The sequence below is a fragment of the Mytilus galloprovincialis genome, chromosome 2 (assembly GCF_965363235.1).
Source record: "Mytilus galloprovincialis chromosome 2, xbMytGall1.hap1.1, whole genome shotgun sequence".
In the NCBI taxonomy this organism is placed as follows: domain Eukaryota; kingdom Metazoa; phylum Mollusca; class Bivalvia; order Mytilida; family Mytilidae; genus Mytilus; species Mytilus galloprovincialis.
The window spans coordinates 90,748,774-90,775,718 of NC_134839.1; the positions used below are offsets into that span (position 1 = coordinate 90,748,774).

A 26,945-nucleotide genomic window follows, 5' to 3' on the forward strand; every position below is an offset into this window, starting at 1 on the left:
TCTTGAAACTATAAATTTATTTTATCATTCTTATAAATATAAAATTAGTAATTTTTTTTTGCAATATAAAACTAAACATTAATAAAAGTAAAAAATATTATAAATATACAACAAATATACAACAAATCACATTCAAAACAGGTGGGTTTTGATTTTTGGAATGAAAAATACAACAATAATCTAACAATAATTATACATGTCAATCTTTTGATAAATATTGATCCTTTAGGACAGTAACCACTGGTAAAAAATTATCTCAGTACTCTTTGACGTTGGTCTCTATTAATTTGTATCACATTACTTTTGTTTTGTTAAGTTTGCTCTTTTGAAGAGTATCTTTCACTGTCCCATGTGATATGTTACATCAGTTGATTGCCTGATTACAAAATGCCTCTCTCAAACAGTATAATAACCTGATATCATTGCTTGTATTGAAGGCACGTAATGCATTAATTATAACGTTTTCCATTGATCAAGACTTTTGTGGTCTGCGACTTGACAGAGGTAAATGAGTTCGTTCTCGTATCTCATCCAGTTCAGCAGTATGATTATGGTGGTCCTTTAAGCCTTGTTCCATACGTCTCTGTGACCTTATTAAAATCTCAGTTGAAAACGATTGCAGAGACTCTAAAAGTAAACAAGTAAGCTTTTGTTCGTTAAAAATATTTGATAAATATAAATTGTTAATAGTGTTGCTCTACGATATTAAGCTGTAATGATAATTATGGATTACTTTTCTTGTTCTGTTTACTTTGACTAATGAACTATGAAAATGAGGTTCATGAAAAAACTAAGTCCATTTATAGGTAAAATACGTATAAAATACATGTATATTGACATTTGTTTCGTTGCTGTGGATTCATTTATTTTCGTGGGTATCAATTTTCGTGGATAGAGAAAAAAAGACGTTTCGTGGTATACGTAAATTCGTGGATCGCTGATTACAACAACAAAAATTAGATACGTAATTCGTGGATTTCTTTTTGATTTAGGAGATCATATAACATCCTTGGTTCAATCAATAATAAAACAAAACAAAAAAGAAGGAATTCATTGAAAAAGTTTTGAATTGTCAAAATCCTCGCTTAATTGGTCATTCTAGGTTAAAGTGTTCATTGATAACTTCGATTACAATAATGGGCAGAGACAACTAATTATTTGTTTGTTTTACAATTTTTAAATTCTTGTCTGAATTCTATAAGGCATTCAAAACTTTATGATTGAAAGCTAATTTCCCTAATCACGATATAATAAACAGTGATATAAGTATAAGGTGTGAAAATAAATGTTCCTGTCATAAACAATATTACCTACGGGCAATATCCCCGTACTTAATCCTATTGATTTTTAATCACAGGTAAACCAAACTATGACACGGTAATTAACAACTTGCAGTTATTTTCCATGAACAGTTTTAATCAATTTTAAAAAGTAAATTATCCCTGATATTCGATATATTTATTATAGATTTAATCAAAATACTTGTATCTTCTTTCAATCAAAATCACGTGTTATGTTACAATGTTTATCGCTAGTCAACACTATACTAGAACTGCATAACATAACCGGAAATAAACATCCAACTCCATACACATTTTTAGGGATTATTCTTCGTTGAGTTCTTAAATTCGTGGTTCGCTGTGACCCACGAAACCCACGAAAATTGGTATACCACGAATAAAAATGAATCGACAGTATATCATTTGTGTTTTGTTATTATGATTTTGTACATGAATCAGGCCTTTTGTTCTCTCCTTTGAATTATTTTACAGTGCTCTTGTCTGAGATTTTTATAGCTAGGCTAGCTATGCTGTAATGGTTTTGCTAATTTCTAAATACCATACAGTTACCTATAGTTGCCAACTTCTATGTCATTCTCTGTCTCTGAATACCAAATATCACATTAGATTTAGCACTTGCTGTTATTGTGGACTCAAAAAAGCTTTATACATATAGTCAACATGCAGCCCTAAAATATCATATCAATTAAAATTGATCAACCCTATATGCATGTTATAATATTTTTTTTCAATACAGTTATAAATTTTGAGAATATATACCTTTCTCCTGAGGCTTTTTATTTGGTGAAACTAATTCTTCCTCTGTTTCATCTTCTTCTTCTTCATCACTACTGGCCTCCAATCCTACTTCCCTTTTCTCTTTAGCTGAAATTTCCACTTCATCAAGTTGTCTCAAATTAACCAGTTCTTGAATCATTCTACCTCTAAAATAAAGTTGTATGGTCTTTAAAGGCAATGTAACAACTCATGTTTAAACTTCAAGATGTCATTAATTACTGAGAAATTAGAAAAAAATTGCAAGTTGTACTTTTTATTGCAAACCCCACTCTAGCTTGGAAGTCGTAAATTCTATTCTTTAGAACAATATGATAACAAATAATCCAAGAATGGAAGCACGGAATTTGTCTAAGAGAAAACAACCCAAACCAAAAAGCTTCAATCCAAGAAAATCTCCAGAGGACGCTACAGCTAGCCCCTTACCAATAGGTATGGGATAATTGCAATCTGTAAATGTAACTTATTGTCATAATTGATTTCATTAGTAGTAATCCATAGTTATCTGTAAATAACAATATTGTGATGTTTCAATGTCTAATTGTAATTCTGTATAAAACTATATGCATTAAACTATTAATTTAATGGTTTATACAGCATGAGATGCATATATAAAAATTGAATTCTTCTTTTTGTAATTTTTTTGGGAAGAAAAAAATATCATGCACTCATTTTAATAATGATTCTGTGCTTCATACAAACTGTGCTTCAGTCCACCCTTTAATACCCCTACAAGAGGCTGTCAGATTGACAGTAAACTGAATATTCCTACAAGAAAATGACATTTGCAAATCTGACCCAAAAATGGTATCAAGTAAACAAATAAATGAATTTTGTAGGGTTCAGAAATGGAAAGGCTAAATTCAATCTAAGTATCAATTTTCACTACAACACAACAACAAAAAAGTGACAGTCGTGAAAAGAGGACTTGACCTTCATTAGACTACGGAAAACAACCTATCTCCCCAGCCGACGATCGTACATCACCAAGTTGATAAATAATATTTTTCTTCAGAAATCTTGTTAATAAAATTATAAAAAGAAGCATTAAATTTTTAAATGTTTATACTTAAACATTAAATATACTGTTGATAAATAGATATGTCTCACTTTGTTTTGTTAATTTGATAATATAATGCAAAAGTTAATATCAAAATGGCAATATGTAAACTATACACCATGAGTAAATGTGCTAATACAGCAGGGCCAAATAACCTCCTTGGTAATAATAATTGCCAATACTTATGAAACTGAATACCAAATACCAAAAAGGTTCTCTGCAATCTATTAAACCAAAACACAATTTTTTTCTTGTAAACTATGCAAAAGTTTGAAATTAAATGAACCAAGATGAGGGGGAAGAGAGAGGGGCAGGACATACAAAAGCTAACACAAAAGCATCCAACATAATTATCATTGGATTAACAAAGGTGGTTCATCTTAAAACGATATAATTACAAACTTTCCGATGTAAACTATGCAAAACATTAAATCAATAGATCATGACTTAGGGGAATGAGCCACATAAATTTGATGGGAATAAACTGTATCTATGCTAATACATCTGCATAGAAAATGTCTTTGACCCACCACTAATGAATCCCCTAAAACAAAGCTAATTACATTGTTGATGCTGGTGCCAAAAACAGCACACATAGGTCTCGCTTTTTCTACATTGAATGGTGTCATTTATTTAATTCTCTTTGATAAGTTTCAAGAGAAAAGGATTTAATTACAAGCTAATTACTTTGTTTTCTTTTAAATTCCTATATCTGTCCTATTTAGCATTCAAAATTCCCTAGTGAAAATAAAGCTATTGTTTTTTAAAAAAACATTTGACATTTTCACAAAAAAATCTTACAATTAATGTAACTTGTAAGTGCATGTGTATAACTTATGATAAATTTCAGTTTTAATGCATCTTGCGAACAGAGCTACATGGAATTAAAGCGTTGATAGCTTGTTGCCAAATCCTGTAAATTATTCTGTATGTGTATTTGATATATTATGTATTCATTAATAATTTATTGTTCATGGCCATGGGGTACCAATTTTTGTGCCTTTTTGCAACCAATAAATTTAAATGTTCAATAAAGTAAATGTTACCTGTGATCTGGATGATTACAACATGGATTCCCTTTCAAATTCAAAATTATCAGACTCTGTGGAAATTCATCTGTAGAAAATAAAACAGATAATATACAATGAATTTCAATTCATTCAGAACATTGATATGCCACAAATCAAATATCAGATAAATGAATTTTTTTTATTTCTATTTAGTCAATGTTTTGATAGACTTTGGAAGCCTGATACTGGTGACAAACATTCTAAACATTATCTTGTCAGATGATAGTGTAAAAATAGACAAATACATGCATCTAAAACAATCCTATAAATCAATTATGAAAAATAAACTTTTGATAAAGTAACATAGCCTTCATTCAAAAGTTTATGCCTAAAACCTTTGGCAAATATATGTACCATGCACTGTAAAGAATGATCATTCACAATGATATATAAGGTAAACATGGATTTATCAACTGCATCCTAAAAAATTTATGAGACAATTTCAAATTTGGCCATCACATCCTTCAACAAGCTTTTCAAAATCATTTAAAAATAACCATCTTTTTTATTATGAAAATAGATAGAACATGTATCAGCTTTTGAGCATAGAAATCAGTCAGATTACATATATTTCAAAATGAATGTCAGTGGACAAAATATTAACAATCTTGACAGCTTGATACAGAAACTAGAGGCTCTCAAGAGCCTGTGTCGCTCACCTGTTAATGTGTTTACTGATGTCGGCCATCTTCGTTGGTAGGCGGGGTCATTAGACACTTTTTTTTAAAATAGATACCCTAGTATTATGATTGTGGCCAAGTTTGGTTAAATTTGGCCAAGTTTTTAGAAAAGATTTTTATACAAGTTACAAAAATGACGAAAAGTTGTTCAATATTGACTATAAAGGGCAATAACTCCTTAAGGGGTCCTCTAACAATTTTGATCATGCTGACTTATTTGTAGATCTTACTTTGCTGAACATTATTGCTATTTACAGTTTATCTCTATCTATAATAGTATTCAAGATAATAACCAAAAACTGCAAAATTTCCTTAAAATCACCAATTTTAGGGCAGCAACCCAACAACAGGTTGTCCGATTCAACTCAAAATTTGTGAGGGGATATATCTTATTCTGATGGACATTTAAATTTTGAAAGATTTGCCCTAAATGTCTTAGTTTCAAAGATATAAAGCAAAAACTGCATTTTACCACTATGTTCTAATTTTAGCCATGTCTGCCATTTTGTTTGGCAGGCTGGGTCATCGGACACATTTTTTAAACTATAAACCACAATGATAATTGTGGCCAAGTTTGGTTAAATTTGGCAAAGTAGTTTTGGAGAAGAAGATTTTTAGAAAAGTTACAAAAAATGACTAAAAGTTGTTAAAAATTGACTATAAAGGGCAATAACTCCTTAAAGGGTCAACTGACAATTTTGGTCATGTTGACTTATTTGTAGGTCTTACTTTGCTGAACATTATTGCTGTTTACAGTTTATCTCTATCTATAATAGTATTCAAGATAATAACCAAAAACTGCAAAATTTCCTTAAAATAACCATTTCACAGGCAGCAACCCAACAACAGGTTGTCCTATTTGTCTGAAAATTTCAAGGCAGATAGATCTTGACCTGATCAACCATTTCACCCTATGTCAGATTTGCTCTAAATGCTTTGGTTTTTGAGTTATTAGCCAAAAACTGCATTTTACCCCTATGTTCTATTTTTAGCCATGGCGGCCATCTTGGTTGGTTTGACGGGTCACGCCACACATTTTTTAAACTAGATACCCCAAGGATGATTGTGGCCAAGTTTGTAGAATTTGGCCCAGTAGTTTCAGAGGAGAAGATTTTTGTAAAAGTTTACGGACGACGGACGACGGACGACAGACGACGGACGACAGACGACGGACGCAGGACGACGGACGACGGACGCCAAGTGATGAGAAAAGCTCACTTGACCTTTCAGGTCAGGTGAGCTAAAAAGTAAATTGAGTTTTATGGCTGCACATGCAAATATAGATAACCTGATATTTATAGATTATCAAGATTGATTTTCTTGCTTGAGCTGGTACGGACAAAGTGAGAAAAGCAATCGAGTTGAGATGACCAATGATTATCTTTTTATCGCTATTTTACCCATGAAGACGTCGTCAATTTAATTGACAACGCCACATGCCCGTTTTGTTTCTAGTGATAATTTTCATATCACGCGACTCTGCTGAGAAGGAAATTATCAGTCAGTAAGATCAAAAGAAAATTTTGTAAAATAGCGATAATGAAACTTATAATTACCTATGTCAAAATTCTGCTGTGAGACACAGTTATGAGACAAGTCCAAGAAATGCAGTTTAGGTAAACAGTTGAGATTTTCAACCCTTCTAATTCTGTTATCAGCAAGTGTCAAAAATGTCAGATTCTTCAGACATTCGAGATTCTCTATCTTTTCTATCAGGTTCTGTAAAAAAACACAATCAAGCTTAAATATTTTCATTTTGCATCAATATTTCTTTTTTCAAATTGAGGGTTTTAATAAAAGTTTAACCTTTCAATACAAAATCACAAAAAAATGCTTAGCAAATCAGGGTGTCTTATAAGTTATCTACGTTCATATCCATATCTACGGATATGAACGTAGATAACGAATTTATCCCCGGTCTTAGTCCGGATCGGCCGAGTTTTATTGAAATTCGGGTACAAAGTGTAACGTGAAAACAATGTTTTTTCATTATCTTAAAAAGTTTTATTGAAATATGGAAATTTTACATATTTTTTTACGGGGTGTAGGATACTACCTTTGGTAGAACTCTACAGGTAGTCAAATATAAGACGTTTTTAATACGGACACAGAGAAACTGGATTGAATCAAATTTGGCGCTCAATGTTGTGAGAGTTACATCATAAATGGTGTGACGTCAACGTGGGTCATTTGCATAGCTAGGACAGTAGTCCCATTCCTTGAAAATGTGGCAGTCAAGTGATGCATTTAATGAAATTAGTGCAAATAATCGGCATAATAGGACAAAATCGTTAATGAATCAAATATTTAATTACAAACATCATGGATAATCTACAGAATTCAATATTTCACAAGGAGCAATCATGGAACTAAGGAAAACTTGTGTGAAGATCCCCGGGATAATGGTTAGCAACGTCCTGGGCTATGGGTTTTGTAACGACGTGCGTTAACCAATCAAAATCCTAGATATATACTAAGCCCGGGATAATAAAGGATATTGACTGAAAAACAAAAATTGACCCCAATTTTCTCTTTCTCTTACCCAAATACATTTATATCAGCTTGACTTTGGAAATGATAGAATTTATATTTCTAAAGAGATGAGTTAAAGTTTTCCATTTCACTTTTTTTCAAGACCATAATGCTTTCTCGCCTGTGTTTCAGACTATCCTTTAGTCAGTTATAAATAATCTGTACGGATTCAGGTTCAATGTAAAAACCAATATGAATGAAACAGAAAATTGTTACTGTCCTACACCAACAGATAAATTAAGAACTTTTCCAAACATAGGTCACTGAATGTTAAGTCAAGAAATCAATGTTAAAAAATTAAATGGACATTTTACAATAGATGTCTAAATCTGTTTGTTAGAATAATAAGTAAAATCCTCCAGAATTGCAATTGCACTAATTGTCAACAATAGACTGCTTTACTTATAGAATATATAAAATATGATGACAAGAATTGTAAGTTAAAGCAATTTACTAAAATCTACTGTCAACACTATTTACCACTTGCAGATAGAGGTTGGTCACTTTTGGTCCCAAGAGTTCAAAGCTATCAATTTTACCAATATTTTCTCTGTCTAATCTAATGCGTGATATTGCATTCAGTTCTTGCAATCTAAAATATACAATGACTTGAGAGCCTGTGTCGCTCACCTTGGTCTATGTGCATATCAAACAATGGACACAGATAAATTCATGACTAAATTGTGTTTTGGTGATCGTGATGTGTTTGTAGATCTTACTTTACTGAAATTCTTGTTGCTACAATTATCTCTATCTATAATGAACATGGCCAAGTAATAACAGTGGAAAATATTTTCTAAAAATTTACAAAAATTTATGAAAATTGTTAAAAAATTACTATAAAGGGCAATAACTCCTTAAGGGGTAAACTGACAATTTTGGTCATGTTCATTTATTTGTAGAAATTACTTTGCTGAACATTATTGCTGTTTACAGTTTATCTCTATCTATAATAATATTCAAGAAAATAACCAAAAACTGCAAAATCTCCTTAAAATTACTAATTCTGGGGCAGCAACCCAACAACAGGTTGTCTGTATTGTCTGAAAATTTCAGGGCAGATAAATGTTGACCTAATAAACAATTTTACCCCATGTCAGATTTGCTCTAAATGCTTTGGTTTCAGAGTTATAAGCCAAAATTTACATTTTACCCCTATGTTCTATTTTTAGCCATGGTGGCCATCTTGGTTGGTGGGCAGAGTCACGCCACACATTTTTTAAACAAGATACCCAAATGATGATTGTGGCCAAGTTTGGTCAAATTTGGCCCAGTAGTTTCAGAGGAGAAGATTTTTCTAAAAGTTTACGAACGCCGGACGCCAAGTGATGAGAAAAGCTCACTTGACCTTTCAGGTCAGTGGACCTAAAAAGCAAATTAATTACCTGGAAAACTGAATAGAAAACATACATTATCATGATTATACTACACTAAAAATATTTAAACACATTATAATTATTTATTATTCATCAAATGTAAGTTTCTGTTGTGTTCACTTTAACTTAATATTTATTCCTTTAAGTAAGTGGTATAAATGTTTATTATACCACATATTCTAAATCAACTGACATACAAGAATTAAAACTTTTCATTTTTTAAACAAATGCATGGCAGATGTTTTTTTTTTAAATACAATGTACTAACATTAAGGGAATGATCATTTTAAAAATAGAAAGAACTGCCAAATGTAAACTACAGGTGTTCACTGTTTTAAATATATTTGTCTCTAAGAGAAAACTGAATTTCAATGAAAAAAAAGACAAAAAGTGTAACCTTTGTGCATGATGACCAGTTTCTGTAACAGTTACTAACTTATACAAGCCTGATTTGAAATGGTAATGTCTCTCACTTATTTGAAAATTAAAAGATTTAGCCACAAACTTTTCACAAATATGTTCTGATCAGATGACTCAGTGTTTCCTGTCTTGTGCTTTCACTAGTGTTAAAACTATATATAAATGTAAACACAACTGACTCTTATAAATAAAAAGTATTTTTTTCAAAATTCATGATAGAAAGACAAGTCAGCAGCCAAGGCATCACTATTGTTAAAAAAATTGCCTGTCTTGCCTTGCCAGGGTAGATAATTCAACTAGATATAATTACTACAAAATATTTAAATACATTATACAAAGGACAAGGTATGATAAGCTATTACAACTGGCCCCCTATTTTCGATCAATAGCAAGAAAACAGGAATCATTACTCAAATTCCCTCTTAAAAATATTAATCTGACTAATGTACTTGCATAAAGTGATGAAACAATGTGGAAAACTGGGTAGATTTGATATATATTCAAAGATTAAACTGCATGACATAATATATCTAAAGTTGTTCAAGCTTGAACCCCATTTCTTTCCAAAAACAATTCAGGTTGACAGATGTTATTTGTCAATTATGAATCCTACAGGTAAGCTATAGATATAGGAAGATGTGGTATGAGGGCCAACATGACAACTCTCCATCCAAGTCACAATTTATAAAAGTAAACCATTATAGGTCAAGATATGGTCTTCAACACAGAGCCTAGGGTCACATCGAACAGCAAGCTACAAAGGGCTAAAAAAATTACTAGTGTAAAGCTATTCAAACGGGAAAAATGTGTCTTTAACTGAAATTTTTAATGCTAATATATATTGTAACATAATACAGCATTTTTCCATTGAAGTTTATAAGTGATAATCTGCTAAATAGTTCTTTTTTTTTAAAAACCATGGTTTAATATAAAGATTGATATGTTATTCCATTTAAAAGAATCATGACGTTCTTTGATCTTGCAACTTCTTGTAGATAGGCGGAGCTTTGACTATATTTAAATCTGATATTTTTTTTTATGTTAAACCATTATTTAAACTCCGCCTCTTTGTTGTGTCTGATTGACAGTTTAGTGAATGCACGAGTACTAGGATTTCGTTTGTTAAAATTACAAATTGGATTTCTACTTACTTGGAATTCCGTCACTGACTTCATAAATTTTAACAAAATTTTTAGACACACCTCTAAGGACTCGGTCACTGTTTCATGAAAAACAGAAAAGGCATCTGGTCCATGCTTTAAGTTTTAGGAACAAATCATTTAATTTGGGGAGGGGATGGATTATTTTTGCCAATACATTCATTAATATTAATGAAATTTTGTTGCAATACAATTTTGTCGGGGAAAATAATTTATTTTTAAAGAATTTTTTAATGACAAAAGATAGCCGAATATTTTGTTCTAAAAATTCCCCAGCCCTAAGAAAATCAAATTGTATGTGCCTTAGATGAGCCTGATTCGCTCAATTCAGAAAAATTACTTTTTGTCATGTCTGATGTGCCGTATTCCCAACTGGATCTATTTTCTTGTGCGCGAGCTAAGCAGCGGGCTAAAATGACACTCCCACTGGATTTTTATTAGATAAAAAATCACCAGGCCACTTTTGAATGATGTTACAAAACATATACACCACGTCTTACTCTGACATAGACATATTTAAACGAACTCATCCTGCAGATTCGTTGTTTAAATATATTAACTCCTAAATAACATGGTATGTATAATATACTTAAATTATCTTTCTATTTATAAACCCTGTTTTTCTTCTTAATTGTTTTTGATTGTCTTTTGGATAGGTATTCACAGATTTCAACCCTCCCCTTATTAAAGGAAAATAAGAGAAACATATATAAAATATCAATTTAGTGTCTACTTAAATTCTAATGAAAGTCAAAGACACCTTTTATCAAGTCATGGACTATAATTTGTACGAGTTTGACCATCCCTCACCATGCTCACACTGCAGTTACTCTTAAATTTCATTATTTCTACAGCACTGAACTTACACTTGATCATGGTCATTTTCATCATACCCCAATGGTAAGTTTCTCTTAGCTATCAAATGGAATGTTAATCTAACTGGCTTTGGTTCCTCTAAAACATATAACAAATATAAACAATATAATTAAATTGCATTATCTTTTTATTACTGATAAATACCCAGTAAGGTAATAGGTCCGAGAACACAATTATTTCGTAGTGCATTTCTTTTAGAACATAAATGAAAATAAAAAAAATCCCACCTGCGCTTTCTCAAAGAAACTTTTACAGTGTGTTGTACTACTTTTGGGACAAATTATATCAAATTTATAGAAAACTTCATCGGCTCTAACTCAAAATATGGACAATTTTATGTTTAGGGTGTCTTGAAATCTATTGACAGCTTACGAAGTGCTAATTTTCAACCTTTTTCAGCTGGACCAAATCACTACTTTCCTTTAAAATTCTGGACCCAAATTTTTTTACAGTGTAGTTTCACCCCCCTACTTGCAATTTGAGGCATTAAACATGGAGAAATAAATTTGGAAGGGATATAAAAATTAATGGCAAGTAACCCTCTGTCAACACTAGGGACTATATTTGTGAACAACGAAAATCAAGGGACGACAATTGTGGTCTCGGACCTAATAGGATAGAAAGAGTTGACAAATCTTAAAAGAACTTGGTATGACCAAAGCTTAATAAATTATAACACTGCTTACAAAGTTTCATGACAATAGGATGTATATTATAGACAATAAGTTAAGTTCTATACTCATCTTTGCGCGTAAAATTTTGATGTTAAAATTGAAAAATTTCAATTATCAACATTTGGGGCTTTAAAAATTAAAATATTGCAAAAAAATACTTTTTAAATGCCTTAATATATAACTTATCCTGTACTAAAAGCAATAGAGTACTCATTTGATTTATCAGACTTGGCATAATTATTCAAAAGTAAAATTTATAAGAGCCTGCGCCTAAAAATTGAGGTTTTTCAATGAAGGGGAGCCTTACATGAAGATGTAATATTTTCCAGCAATTTTAAATTTGTGAAGCTTTTTGGTTATAAATGATCCTTACATATGTATTGAAAGTACTTTAAATGGAAAGAAAAGTTACAAATAACATATCATATTAGTTTAAAAGGGTCTTAGGCCAAGTAAGACTGGAAAAAATTTAGGGTCAATTTAGGCAGTGCCATATATTTACATTAAAAAATGCATACTGAGGCTATAAGAAATAAAAATTTGTGACTCATTTTTGCAAGAGTTATCTCCCCTTCCAATGTTAATTCCCATAAGAAATTAAAAATGCTGATTTTGAGTTTTCCTCTAGTTAGATTTTATGGGTATTTTTTCTGTGTATATAAAGGGCATAATGCTATAGGTTAGAACTTAAACATTTTCTGTTGCAATTAGTTTGAGGTTAAATCTTAGTTCGACTGGACTATAACCATCTGTTTGAAACAAATACAAGTAAAACAATTTACTCTTAAGGGGTGTCAGAACCTGTAAATGCAATATATGTCCCTATGTTACTAATTTTTTTTCATGATGACAATTTTATAATGGTATACTGTGGATTCATTAATATTCGTTGGATACTAATTTTCATGGATTTGGTGGTAACAGTGGAACCGGAAATTTAAATGTTCAACTAAATACAAGTTTTCTAAAGGAATGTATGCATGCAGACAGACTGCGTCAAAACCAAGAATACAAATATCCACGAATATGCAAGTTTTCCTCATTCCATGAAAATTGGTATCCACAAAAATAAATGAATACACAGTACATTTTTTGTACATTCAAATGACTAGTTATCTAATAGTATAAAATACTGTGCAGATTAACCGAATGTGTAAAATAGGTCTATAGTATAAATACATGTTCATGTATATAGTGTCATATGGAAAGCTAAAGAATGCTAAATGAATACTCTAAATAGGGTATTGCAGGAATTGTCAAAATATTTAATAGTATGTGAATTTGAGAACATAAGATATTAATTTGTACTTACACATTTTAAGTGAAATTACGAGTGTACATGCAACTTGTTATCCCAAGATTTAACATTTTTACATGAAGAAAATAGAAATAACACTTTAAACATGCAAGACTGGATGCCTTTTAGTGTTTCTTCCTTTTTCTATTTCAAGTTATGGTATGTAATCTACAAAAGTGCACATTTTAACTGTGTCAGTAGTACTTGTAAATACTTAGTGTTTTAGGAACAACAAAAATGTGTCCCCAGTACACGGATGCCCCACTCGCACTATCATTTTCTATGTCCAGTAGACCTTAAAAATGGGGTAAAAATTCTAATTTGGCATTAAAATTAGAAAGATCTTATCATAGGGAACATGTGACGTGTACTAAGTTTCAAGTTGATTGGACTTGAATTTCATCAAAAACTACCTTGGTCCTTGACCAAAAACTTGAAATCTGAAGCTTGACGGACGGAAGAACAGACGAACGGACAGACCAGAAAACATAATGCCCCTCTTCTATCTTTAGTTGGGCATAACAAAACATGCACAAATGAAGCCATGTGTTTTTTAGAATTTAGCACATACAAATCTTTTGTTTTGGAATCGATTGACCAAGCTCCTGCAGGTGTAACTGATTATAACCATGATAACTGAATTATGTTCCCTTCTATTGAAAATTTCTATTCATTGAATCTTAATGCCCAAGTGATTAACATATCTTTTTGCCATCTCATAATTAGTGAACAAAGGAATGTTTTTGCTGAAGGTTAAGCATTAAATAATCCTTAAAATTATAGCTTGATTTTTTTAACTAATATAACATTAAATGAATAAAACACTTTCTAACATAAATCATTATCACATGAAGAAGGTACACTTCTGTAGATTTCATTCTAGGAAAAAAAGAAGTCCCTGTATACTGTTTTTTTTTATTCCCAAAAAACTGGGGTGTACCCTGAAAACAGGGAATATCCCACTTTTCCTGCAACCTTTTTAATCCCTTTATTTACATGATTTATTCAATTATCTGCTGTATAAATGAATCAAAATTTAATTATGTAAGTGAAAAGGCCGATTTTCACTTGGTGTTTCTGACTTAAAGAATAATACACAGTAAAAAAAAAAAAGGAATGAGTACACAGATAAACTTTGATTTGTTGTTTACATTGTTGTCAAGTGCATTTTGAGTTTTTCTTTTCAAATTTAATTCTATGTATTCTTTAAATTTTGCTGCGATTTTGGATAGGCAAGTTTACTTTCAGACTGTCTACTTAAAAGATGATATAAGTAAAATCTTTAAACCTAATTTAACTTCTGTGTCTTCAGTTCCAAAATCGTCGATTTCGTTCTCATTCATTTTTATTTTCTAATTTACGAACCGGTTCCGGACAGACACTGACTGGTCATAATTCAGGACGATAATACGAATGTTTGCTCGACGACTTACGGTGATCAAGAGAGTTTTACAGGCTGTCAATACTGGTACACAACAATTCATTTATTAACCATTATACATTAAATTTTATATTGTACCAAACTAAATTGTGAATATAATGTCAAATTACAACTTCCTGCAAAAGCCGGTTAGTGTTAAGGTGGAGTTTTATTTTTCAGTTGTTATAATGATCGACTTAGCTAACTTGTTATGACGACTAAGATAACTTGTTATAACTTAGCCTAACTTTCTCATCAAAACAACTTAGTGAACTCGTTTTAACAACTTAGCTAACTCATGTAAACAACTTAGGTAACTCGTTTAAACCACTTATCTAACTTGTTATAACTGTAACGGTTTATTTCTTCCTCTGTGATATTTTATCTTGGGGATAATTTGTCACAGTAATTTTTTTCCAGACATAGTATTTCACAGGTATATTTTTTCCTTAGGAGTGAAAATCTATCTGTTCTGCAGATAGTATGTACCGGTATATATTTGCCGTACCATATTTCACAGAACATTGTGAAAAATAGTCCTATTAACTACAATGGAAGTTACTCGCAATCAATATATACCTGACTATAATATAAAATGTTTCACAAAGGTAGAACAAATTTGCATAATTTATCCAAGGGAGGTAATTATACGCAATTTATATTTCAGATATTCTATATTTATAAGAATCAGACATTATGTGAATTAAAACATTTCATATTCAGTAAAATATGTGTAAAATTGCAATATATGTTTGTAGGAAGTTTCCATGGGGGAGATAATAACTTTTCTTTCAAAAAGTCTTTATTCAAAAGAATAATATTTTAGGTTATCTCCCCTGAAAATTTATCAATAGCATATTGTTATTTCACACATATTTTACTGAATATATGATGTTTTATTTAAAATGATATCTGATTCTTATAAATATAGAATACTTTTAGAAAGAAAAACTATATGAAAGCTTAGTTTGGACAATTTAATAGCAATTCAAAATAAACAGTTCCCCTTCAGCATGGAAATGAATATAATATAACTATACAAACTGATAAACTAATTTTGTCACAACATCATTAAAGTGGAGTTAAAGTGTTATAGGATTGTAAGTATATTTTATTAGATCACCTTGCACTTTCATGACTTGGCTGTGGTTTTCTACAGCAGTTGGTTCAAATTTCTGACCAGTTGAACAATTTGATTTGAAAAAACAAATTGCAATTTGGTCAAAATTTTGAATGAGTTGCAATTGGTGGAGAGCAACACTAACAGTCAACTCACTGTAATAATGCTATTATTTCACAATTACAATTTTTGAAATTACTTCTGAAATTCTTTCTTTTGTTTCATGATAATTTTCTTTTTAAAAGAATGATATTTACTTGAATATTTCAGGAAATTTTTTCAATGATAATTTGTGAAATTATTTCCCATTGTAATACATTTTTTTAACAATTTAGCTGTAATTCAAATACACAATTATTATTTCATAGTATTTGTACAGGATAAGTTTTTTCTAATAACTATTCAATAAGTTAACTACCCAGATAGAATTTCACAGCAAAGGAAAAAATATCCCAGGGAAATATTTTCCTCCGGATTAAGAAATAACAACAACTACTGTGACATTTTTTCCTCCGGATATAATTTTGCTTTACATAACGACTTAGCTAATCTAACTCCTTATAACAATTTAACTAACACGTTATCACAAATTAACTAACTTGTTTAAACAACTTAGTTAACTAACTTGTTTAAACAACTCAGTTAACTAGCTTGTTTTAACAACTTAGTTAACTAACAACTTAGCTAACTGGTTTAAACATCTAAGCTAAGTCGTTAAAACAAGTTAGCTAAGTTGTTATAACAAGTTTGTTTAGTTGTTATAACAAGTTAGCTAAGTTGTTATAACGATGTAGCTAAGTTGTTATAACGAACAAGATTAGCTAAGTCGCTATAACAAGTTAGCTACATGTAAGTCCTGGAGTACCTCAAATTATTTTTATAGCTGTAGGATATTTATGTTAAATGGGTCTGAAATGTTGCTGCACAAATAAAGTCCTGAAGTACCTTAAATTATTTTCATAACTGTGTGTATAACCATAGATGTAATATTACATCTATGGTATACCTCTCTGGAACATGCCAATAATTTGTATACCGGTAAATGAATGCCCTTTTACTGTCAGGCGTCAAACAGTCCTTTTTTCGACTAACATTAGTGTCAAATTGGATAAAATTTTAAGTGATTTATCAAAATGTACTTTATTAATATCGTGAATGGTCAGAGTCTCAAATAATGATCTGTTTTTTTCGAATTTTGGAAAGAATTTTACTTGATTCCTCTTAGTCAGTTGATTTTTTATTGTTATAAAGAAAATGTACATAAAAGCGTCATGCACCAAAAATTACTATTTATGTCATCTTACAAGATTTAAATGGTATTTGTCATGCAGGTACCCCTCATCACTACTCTTTTATATGAATATTTCAGCATAAAAAGAATAAGACTTGTGAAGTTAAGTTACTAAGCAAATTCAAACAGACCTTTATATATGCAGATGTCAACATTGAATGTGAATACATCAAGATGACCACAAATACATGATAAAAAATCATAATGACCTATTCTTAAAATTGTAAAGATGTTCATATTACAAGAGCAGACTAGCATACTGGAAAAGTTTAATTAGATGTGGAAATATGTATATTTTGGATATTGTAATATGGTTGCACTTTTGTTTGTTTAATTATACTCCTCCTTTAAATGAGGGGGTATACTCTCTTACTCCTGTCTGTCTGAATATCCTTCCTTTTGTCCCATGAAATTTCCATCAGATCTGTCTCAGAAACTACAAACTAAAGCTTCATGTGCATGGCGTCATACTGTGTCATTACTCATCACTATTCTGTTTACCAAATATTCTAAACTTACTATTAAATACCTATATTTGTATGTTATAATATGTGCCATGGTTTCAGATTCTCATTCTTCCCTAATCAATTCCCTGTTTAAATTTTGTCACATTTTTCTAGATATTACAAATCACAGCCTTCTAAAATTTGATATATGGCTTCATGTCAGCATGTTTTATCATGTGACAGCTGGTTTCAGATTCAGTTTGCTCATCATCTTCCTGTTTGCAAAGTACCTTTATATTCTAAAAAATATAACCCTTTATGAAATTTTCATCACATGTTTCTAGGGAATTACAAATAAAACCCTCCTGAAATTTATAACTAGTATTTACCCTAACATGATTTACTGTGTTATTGGATTTTCAGAAAAAAATATTTCTTCAACTTCCTTTTTAAACGAATACTTGAAGTAAATGTATCATTCATTAGTAAGCACTATAGCTCACAGTTCTAACTGTTATATTTTTCTGTTTGGAACACATTGCTATTATTTTATAATATTATATTATATATTATATTTTACATGTAATTATTCAGAATCTGTAAGATTTTGTCACAGTAGACCACAGCTTACCCAGTTTATAGACATGAAGATTCAGTTACTTTCTGCCCTTGAGGATAACTACATGTATCTACTGATTGACGAAGAAACAAAACAATGTGCTGCTGTTGATCCTGTAGAACCAGAAAAGGTAAACTTTGCATCAATAGAATTTGACCTTAAATTGCACCTGTCCTAAGTCAGGAATCTGATGTACAGTAGTTGTTGTTTGTTTATGTAATTTATACATGTTTTTTGTTTCTCGTTTTTTATATAGATTAGACCGTTGGTTTTCCCGTATGAATGGTTTTACAATAGTAATTTTGGGCCCTTTATAGCTTGTTGTTCGGAGTGAGCCAAGGCTTTATGTTGAAAGCCGTACATTGACCTATAATGCTTTACTTTTATAAATTGTTATTTGGATGGAGAGTTGTCTCATTTGCACTCACACCACATCTTCCTATATCTATTAGCTGTTATTTTTAGGTCATTTTTTGGTCAAAAAGCTCTTCAACTGTTACCATTCTCATATATCAATTGCTTTCAAAATATCAAAATATTCAGATTTGATGGTTGCTGATGAAGGTAAATCCAAAAATGCACCACAGAGGTATACAGAGGCATACAATTATTATTAACATTACCAGTACTTTTTTTTAAACATTGATTTCGATTTATATTCAACATATGTTAAAGGATCTGTGCTTAATGATCTATGTAAAAATAACAGAATTTTAGTATTTTTACTAGTGAGACAAATATGATAGTCTCCTTCATATACTTAAGTACATGTATCAGAAAGTTTATTTGCAACATATAGAAGGTCATGGCAAACTATAGCACAGGCCTTCTGAATTGATAAAAAAAAGAGCCTCATACATCAGAATACAGGCTTCGGATGTAATACAGACATTAATTATTACAGGAAGGAAACTTGGTCAACATTTAATAATTAAAACATGTTTTCTATTCTCACCTAAGTTTCAAAAGACATCTGCATTAAGGTTGCAGGCTTAAGTTATACACACTATGAATATTCTCTATACGAGTTGGCCAGTTGAAATAAATGAAATTTCTTGAATACCAAATTGATTTCATTTATAAAGAATTAAAAAAAATTAAACAACAGATACATTAATATATGATAATATTCCATTTCTTTTATAGATGTGAAACTCAAAACAGCTGTTAAACTGGCACTCACTTGATTTAATAATATACACATTTTCTAGAAGAATAAACCAAGTGATAAACCAAGTACCTACATGTATTCAAATGCTTAGCTTGTATAATGATACAAATGTAGTAATATTGGGATGATTAAAATATTTTAAATATACACAGTTTTGAATTCACATACACCATAGAAAAACAGAAGATAAGTGCTTTAAGTTATGAGTGCAATAAAGTTATAAATTTTTCAGAAAATATTTATGAGAATCAAATATTTATATTATCAATAAAAATTTTGATTAAGGTAATAAAAATTATATTCCTTTACATATTGGCAGAAAGCAATATTTCATTTTAAAATAATGCACTTCTAGAATGTATATATAAATAATTTATGATATTGCAGGTACTAAAGGCAGTGGAGGATGCTGGAGTTACTCTTACCAGTGTGCTTACAACACATCATCATTGGTAGGATTTACTTTGTTTTTGTTTTTTAACTGAGAAACAAACATTATTTTGAAGGAATTTATCAACCAACTCTGCCACCTCACTCACAAACTTAATAAAGTTTGAAGAACCTTTTTTTCATAGAATTCTCAGAAATGCTCTAAAAATTAAGTCCAGCTCAAATGTTTCATGAACACTATAGAACAATTTCATCTGCGTATTATTTCATACTTGTGATTTCATGAAATGAATAAACTTGATTGTTGTCTCGAATGAAATAAGACTTAACAATACATAACATTGGAATTTCAAAGTATTGTTCCTTGTGTTTGGAACATTTGCTAGGATTTATTTTATGGATTATTTCCCTTTATTTCTGAAAAAAAGTTATTCTGTTCAATTCAACCTAAAAACAGTAAGTTTACATAATAAATTTTTTGACTCAATATTGTATTTATCTTTCATAAATTGGCATTGACAATGATGGCACTTAAAGTCCTAAACAATTTGGTAGGTGTGGGCAGAAGTATCTCATTTTGCAATATTGTAGTCTCTATGGAGTATATCATTATCTAAATCATTTTACTTTGGTGAAATATTTTGAGATGTTTGAGATATTCTCATTTACATATTTATAGGGATCATGCAGGTGGAAATGAAAAGTTTATAGATTTGACCAAGAAAAGAGGACTAAATGTGAAAGTGTTTGGTGGAGATGACAGAATAGGTGCCCTTTCTAACAAAGTTAAACATGGAGACAAATTCAAGGTATGGATAAGTATAATGTAGGTTAGAGAAGGAAATACTCTAATAAACAAATTGTTGTACTGCGTACAAAGAATGTCTTCATTTTTTTCTATTATTCTTTTTAGACATCAACAAATTAGTTTAACCTTAAGTGAAAGTTATACACTTGGACAGATTTAAAAAAAAAATATTACTTTTGTTTCACTTTTATACTGACAGTAGAAATATAAGAAAGTAGACACCCTTTAATTTTTTTATTTTAAATGTTTAGACATTGATCGTCTGGGTACCTTGCTGATATGATTATTTATCATATTTTATAACTAGTTTAACAAAAAATATATAAAATTTATTTACAGATAGGCAGTCTAGACATTGAATGTCTATTTACACCATGTCATACATCAGGTCATATTTGTTACTATGTAACCAGTTTAAAGGGAGACCAGCCAGCAGTATTTACTGGTAAGAAAATGTTGTATTGCAGAATGTTTTTAAACCATTGTATGATTTGAGGTCACCTAGGTGGCTTGAATGGCTAAGAAAGAATAAAGAGTAGGATTTCCCTATCTATGCTATTGCATATGCCCTTAAGTTTTAATCTTTTATTGGCACTTTTTGAGGTAAATTGTGACAAAATAACATGTCTCAGTTTTCTCAGTCCAAAATGTGGTTGAAGTGCTAAAATCAGATTTTAAGCCAAACAATGTATTTGCAAAAAATCAGGACAAATATAGTTTAACAGTTCTGTCATTCGAACGTTTAAAGAAATAACAAATAACTTCCGAGTTCTGTGCTTTTGTGAATTAGGCATAATTCTGTAAAATTTATTCTTGAATATTCGAACTTCTTTTTAATTTTAATTCAGTAATTATCATAAATAAATCTGCTCCAATGTTCAGAGTTTTCAATAGTTTTTTTTTAACATTTTATTCTATAAAATAATCTTGTAAAATGCCTAGAAAAATTAGTCATTATGTAAAATAACTGAATCTTGCAGGCATTTTAGAAAATGCCTAAAGTTTTCAGGCATTTTACAAATTGCCTAAATTTAGAAAATGCCTGTAACTTATATATATTAAATTTGAATTCACATGAAATGAAGGGTAGTGGTTTTATAACTCATCTTAAACTGTTAAATTTAATCTTTTGGTTCTTTCCAAACTAAAATGGAAAACACCGAGTATAATATAAATTTGGCTTAGATGTGTTTTCATGAAGTTCCAAAGAGTGTAAGACAGTCCAAACTCTGTTTCATATTAAATCTGTTTCGTATAAAAAGGGGGAGATAATCTGATAACCTCAGATTATCTCCCATTGAAGCAGATATTAAACTGAATATTACAGGTTTTAATTCAAATTGAGGTCTGTTTCTCTTAACAAAAAAGGAGTGGAATGAAAGCTTGAATTTGAAGGACTATGTGTTATATTAAACAATCATTAAATCACTGGAATTAATTGAACTGTAATAATAATAATAATAATAATTCTTTATTTAAAGAGGGTTACACAGTTAGCTGTAAAGCTAATCTTCCCTGAGGCCCTCATGAAATACAATGAAATATAACAAACAATTACAAAATATCAAACAGACACACATACATGAATAATGAAATAAAAAATTGTTATATGAAATATACAATTTTCAAAACAGGTAAAAAGTTACAAATTCATATATGACATGTATAGTATTGGCATCAACAATATCATAAGTTTGAGTAAGTGTGTGAAAATTATTATGCATATAAAAAATGCACAGGTTCTTAATGTTCCATCAAGTAATTTTTTAAATCTTTTTTGAATGAGCTTGTACTTGAGGTTGATTTTTTCAGGGATATTGGTAAGTTATTCCATAAAATAGATCCTGAATATATAAAAGATTGTAGGAACAATCTATATTTTTTTACTCTTGCTTTGTGCATTGGGCTTAACATTTTCATAAATGATCAGTGAAATAGCAAAAGCTACAAAGAAGTATAAACTTGATATATGTTAGTGATCTTTAAAATGAAGGTCAATGTGACATTATTAAATTTAGGAATGATAATTTGCTAGTTTTAATAAAATGACATACAAAAATTATTTCACTACTGCTTATAATTTTTACAGAGAGTGATTCCAGTTAATAATTATTTGTTATGAGTATATCCAAACAATAAACACTTTTCAACAGTAAATGCGCAAGAGTAATTTGTAGTTTATTGTGATTTTATTTTCTATGAAGAAAGATATACTCCTAACCAAGTTATGAATACTTTTTTGCAAATATTTTAGGTGACACATTATTCATGGCTGGATGTGGCAAATTCTTTGAAGGAAGTCCAGATCAAATGTACAAAGCTTTGGTAGAAATACTGGCAAAGTTACCACTGAACACAGTATGTAAAAATAGTGTACATAAATACACAGTATGAATTCATTCTTACTGTATGTTCAATTAGCTTTTCAATCATATCTATGCCACAACCCCTTGGTTCATCTTGCATCTATTTTATTTTGTTTCTTTATAAAGCTATTGTGTATTTTCTTGATGAAGATAATTTTTAACCATTACAGAGAACTTTGCCATGATAAGTTATCCTACCAGGAATTGGCATGTGTTTGTTGTTTTCATCCACCTTGCATATCTACTTAAATAGATTTTTCTGGTAAATTCAGCAAATATAAATATTCCCAGGGGCGTATCTACCCGGAGGCACGACAGCACGTGCATCCACGTCGTTTTCACAAAAAAAAAAAAAAAAAAAAAAAAAAAAAGCAGAAGAGAGAGAGATGAGTTGGTCAATCGGAATCAGAGACTTTTGGTGTCTTTTCCGTCTATCCCGGATATTAGTTTGACAACCTAGTTACAAGTGTTGATGAAGCTGTTCATTCAGAAAAAGATCGTAGCTCCGAAGTTGCTTGCACATTGATTCGGCATGCAAAAAAAGAAATGGCAAAATAAAAATTTATAAATTGAATGTTGAAGGAAACAACTATGTTGTCACTTTTTTTAATTGATGAAATATCATTAAATAACGACATTTGGTTTAAAAATAATTGGTTTTTTTTTTGAGATTATGACAAAATCGGAAGGTTACTTGTATCTTTTACAAGATTTTTACTTTTGAATTTGTAATACTCAGTCTAAGATATGTAGTTTTGGAGCACATTTTACAGTGTACAGTTCATCAGTTTGGAATGAAATGTACCAATCGGCATTAGAATTATCAGATCCCTTCGATATCGTTGAAAATATGCCGAGGCGATGTGGTTGATAGACTACCGGAGCCAATCACCCTGCAACCACGCCAAAACAGTATTGGAAAGTCTCATTATGTTTTGCGTTCATAGACCATATGATAAGGCAACTGGAGAGCGGGGTCGCGTCAAGTTATCAGAAAATCGCTTCTTTGTGCTGTATCTGCTTCATCGTGTTGTAGGAAATATCACAAACGAACAAATCTCAATATTGTCTGAAACATACGAAACTGACCTAGCATGTAATTTTGACGAATTCAATTGGCTCGATGCCGAACACGTACGCTGGTTTATAACATCTCGCGAGTGCTACCATGCCATGATGGCCCTAAGATTTATCAGTCACTGTACCACGTATGTAATTGAAAACAAATGTACGATCAACAATGAACAACGAAAGTTACATAGCATTACTGCATATTCATCGGGATTTCAGTGTGAATGTTGACAAAGTAATAGAGAAGTTTGTTTCTGCCCAGACCCGAAGAGCAGATTTTGGACAATTTTGAGTAAATTCTGTATCACAAATATGTGTTGTTTATGTATTACTATATTCAGAAGATTTATTAATAGTTTTACATTCATAAATTTTTATCTACATATAGCTCCTCTTTTAACCGTCCTATGACCGAAAACCGGAAAAAAAAATTTGCTGCATAATAGGGTCCCAAAAATTTTCGCATCGCTCCGCTCGCCGGTAGTTGCTTCCACATCGTTTCTTTCTATCTACGCCCTTGATTCCTGTGCATTTGCTATTGTGATTGTTAAAAATACAAGATATATTTTTAAGCAAAGATGCATACAATAATGCTATCAATATCTATCTTTATATTTGCAACACCTATCCTTTTGCAATGTTAACAATAATAAAAACAAAAATATCTGAATTTACAATAATCAAAATTCATTACAGAGAGTATTTTGTGGTCATGAGTACACAGTAAATAATTTGAAGTTTGCTGCACATGTAGAGCCTTCTAGTGATGAAGTAAAAACGAAATTAGCATGGGCAACTGTAAGTTTATCTAGTTACATTTGCATTGTTCTAAATTAAGTTTTATAAATTTTAAACAGTTTATAATCTGTGCATTATTACAAATTTTACTTTTAATAGGAGCTTGATAATATTACTTAATGGCATGTTGAGTTATTTTCTATTTCAATATTTGTTAAACTTTTATTCCCTTTGTATTTCTGATAAGAACACATACTTTTTTGCTATTTCTAAGAAGCACACCTAGTGCCTTTTTAAGACAAATATTTTGTGTCATGATTTAACATGATTTTTGAGATATTAAACCCTCCGCTTTTAAACAAAAGTACTACCAACACAATGATAAACAATACAGTATCAAAGATAACTCCCAGTTACAGAAAAAAAAACCCTCAAAATACTGAATCTACTGTTAAGAAAGTATACCATCCTATAAACCAGATGCATATGTTATTATAAAAGTATAATTTCCTTTTTTTGTGTTGTTCTATTGTAAAAATATTTGACATCTGTTTTCCCTAAATTTTCAAAATAGTGAAGAAGATTTTAACATGTGTTTTATTGTCTAAAGTTCAAACAGGACAGTATTAAAAGTAAGTGACAATAAATAATGAAAACAAGTTAACATATTTGATATAGTAATGGTGTACTGACATAAGAGGTCTCTAAACACATCAGCTCCATTTGGAGCTTTTTAGTAGAAGCCATATTAAATAAGTGCATAAGCTTGGAAAAATGTGAAAGCATAAACATATAGTATATTTATATAGCATAATCATTTCAGGCACAAAGATCAAAGGGTCTTACAACAATTCCATCCACTATTGAGGATGAATTAAAGTTCAATCCATTCATGAGAGTCAAGTAAGTACATTTTGTCTATTATAGAAAAAGTTTAATTTAACATAAGTAATTAAAAGAATAAATTCTGTGATGGTGTTTTAAATACTGTAAATTCAGAAATTGTTGTGTGGATTTAATATTGCCATTTTGTCATTTCAGACTTAAATATGATTTTAAATCCTGTTTAATTCACATAAAAACATTTCAAAATGCGAGTCTGAATTATTGTTTATAACTTTGTCACATTTTTCGCAATGATAAATAAATCGCAATAATTTCTGAAGTTTCTTACCAACTATGGAAATACACACATATGGATCATTTATAAATTGATTATTTGATAAAATATCATTTATAAATTGCTTGAGATAATGTGGTATTGATGTGATCTAAAGATGTCCACCCCATTGAACAATGTTGTGGGTTCTAATAAAACCTCATTAGAAAAAAGGTTGCAATATAGCTAACCAGTCAGATAGGTATTCAATTGGACTTTACGATTTGTTCTTGGGGGTCATCTCGAGTCATATAAATTAACTAATTATAATTGATTTCTTCTTAATAAAATGTTCCTCTGATTTTAACAATAATCAGTTTTTCTAATAGCTCCAGTAACAATTAAAAAAGATGTGATGTCACACTGGTACCTAAAATAAATACTGGTGCCAGTCAACCATTTTTCACTATAACTTATAGTGAAAAATGGTTGACTGGCACCAGTATTGAAAAGCTAGTTGAACATACAGTAAGAATGAATAAGTATAAGAAAAAAATATCATATACTGTAATTCCTTTGCTTACAGAGAGAGTAATGTGCAAGCTCATGTTGGTAAAAAAGATCCAGTGGAAACAATGGGAGCATTGAGGGCAGAAAAAGATAACTTCAGAGGGTGATGTCGACAATTGTGCAATACATAATTAGAAACATATATAATTTGTAACAGATGTACATTAAATGAATATAAACTTTTTAATAGTTATTATTTTTATGTTCTTACAAATGGGGTGGAGCCTTGAGGCTGAATGTTCTAGGTAGTTGAACTACTGTATCAATAGCCTGAATACACTGAAGTTTTAAGTTAGAATTCTGCACTTGGCAGGTTTTTTACCCCTATTTTAATTGAGTTGTACTCAAGGTTATTGTCCTGAAACCAGAAAATCCTAAATTAATGGGCCTCCTTTTGCCCCATAATTCCTAAACCCAATAACCCCAAAATCAATCCAAACCTTCCTTTTGAGTAATGAAACTTTGTGGTTAAACATCATTTAGATCTATATACGAGGGTGGTAAAGGGGGTGTGTTTGCACGAAAAAAACGTGAAATAATTTCTGTAATGAACGTTGCACGAAAAATAAATACTTTTATTTGAACCTTTTGTGACTGAGTCACTGTCTTCTTGTAT

At 30.5% G+C, this 26,945-nt stretch overlaps 2 protein-coding genes across 2 annotated transcripts; one reads left to right on the forward strand and one right to left on the reverse strand.

Moving 5' to 3' along the window:
* LOC143064834 (leucine-rich repeat-containing protein 46-like) lies at positions 1-14,621 on the reverse strand. The gene is made up of 7 exons (XM_076237967.1): positions 14,509-14,621; positions 11,240-11,327; positions 7,898-8,009; positions 6,442-6,604; positions 4,182-4,251; positions 2,061-2,224; positions 1-627 (listed from the first exon to the last, which is right to left on the reverse strand). The coding sequence occupies exons 1-7, from the start codon at positions 14,561-14,563 to the stop codon at positions 473-475; spliced, it is 807 nt and encodes a 268-aa protein (XP_076094082.1). The 5' UTR covers positions 14,564-14,621; the 3' UTR covers positions 1-472.
* LOC143064833 (hydroxyacylglutathione hydrolase, mitochondrial-like) lies at positions 14,564-26,516 on the forward strand. Its single transcript, XM_076237965.1, has 9 exons — positions 14,564-14,688; positions 18,092-18,246; positions 19,675-19,739; positions 20,357-20,486; positions 20,825-20,930; positions 22,740-22,843; positions 24,619-24,720; positions 25,484-25,563; positions 26,346-26,516. Exons 1-9 carry the CDS (start codon positions 14,634-14,636, stop codon positions 26,434-26,436), a joined length of 888 nt encoding a protein of 295 aa, XP_076094080.1. The 5' UTR covers positions 14,564-14,633; the 3' UTR covers positions 26,437-26,516.
* Positions 26,517-26,945: the final 429 nt, after the last annotated feature.

Excerpts from the sequence above, each read along its gene's own strand:
- LOC143064834 (XM_076237967.1), bottom strand. The coding sequence starts at position 14,563 with ATGAATGAGAACGAAATCGACGATTTTGGAACTGAAGACACAGAAGTT. Across the intron at positions 11,328-14,508 it reads AGACACAGAAGTTAAATTAG|AGGAACCAAAGCCAGTTAGA; the intron begins GTTTAAAGATTT and ends TATATGTTTTAG. Across the intron at positions 6,605-7,897 it reads CCAACCTCTATCTGCAAGTG|AACCTGATAGAAAAGATAGA; the intron begins GTAAATAGTGTT and ends GTTTTTTTACAG.
- LOC143064833 (XM_076237965.1), top strand. The coding sequence starts at position 14,634 with ATGTTTGCTCGACGACTTACGGTGATCAAGAGAGTTTTACAGGCTGTC. Across the intron at positions 14,689-18,091 it reads TTTACAGGCTGTCAATACTG|AATCTGTAAGATTTTGTCAC; the intron begins GTACACAACAAT and ends GTAATTATTCAG. Across the intron at positions 22,844-24,618 it reads CAAAGTTACCACTGAACACA|AGAGTATTTTGTGGTCATGA; the intron begins GTATGTAAAAAT and ends AATTCATTACAG.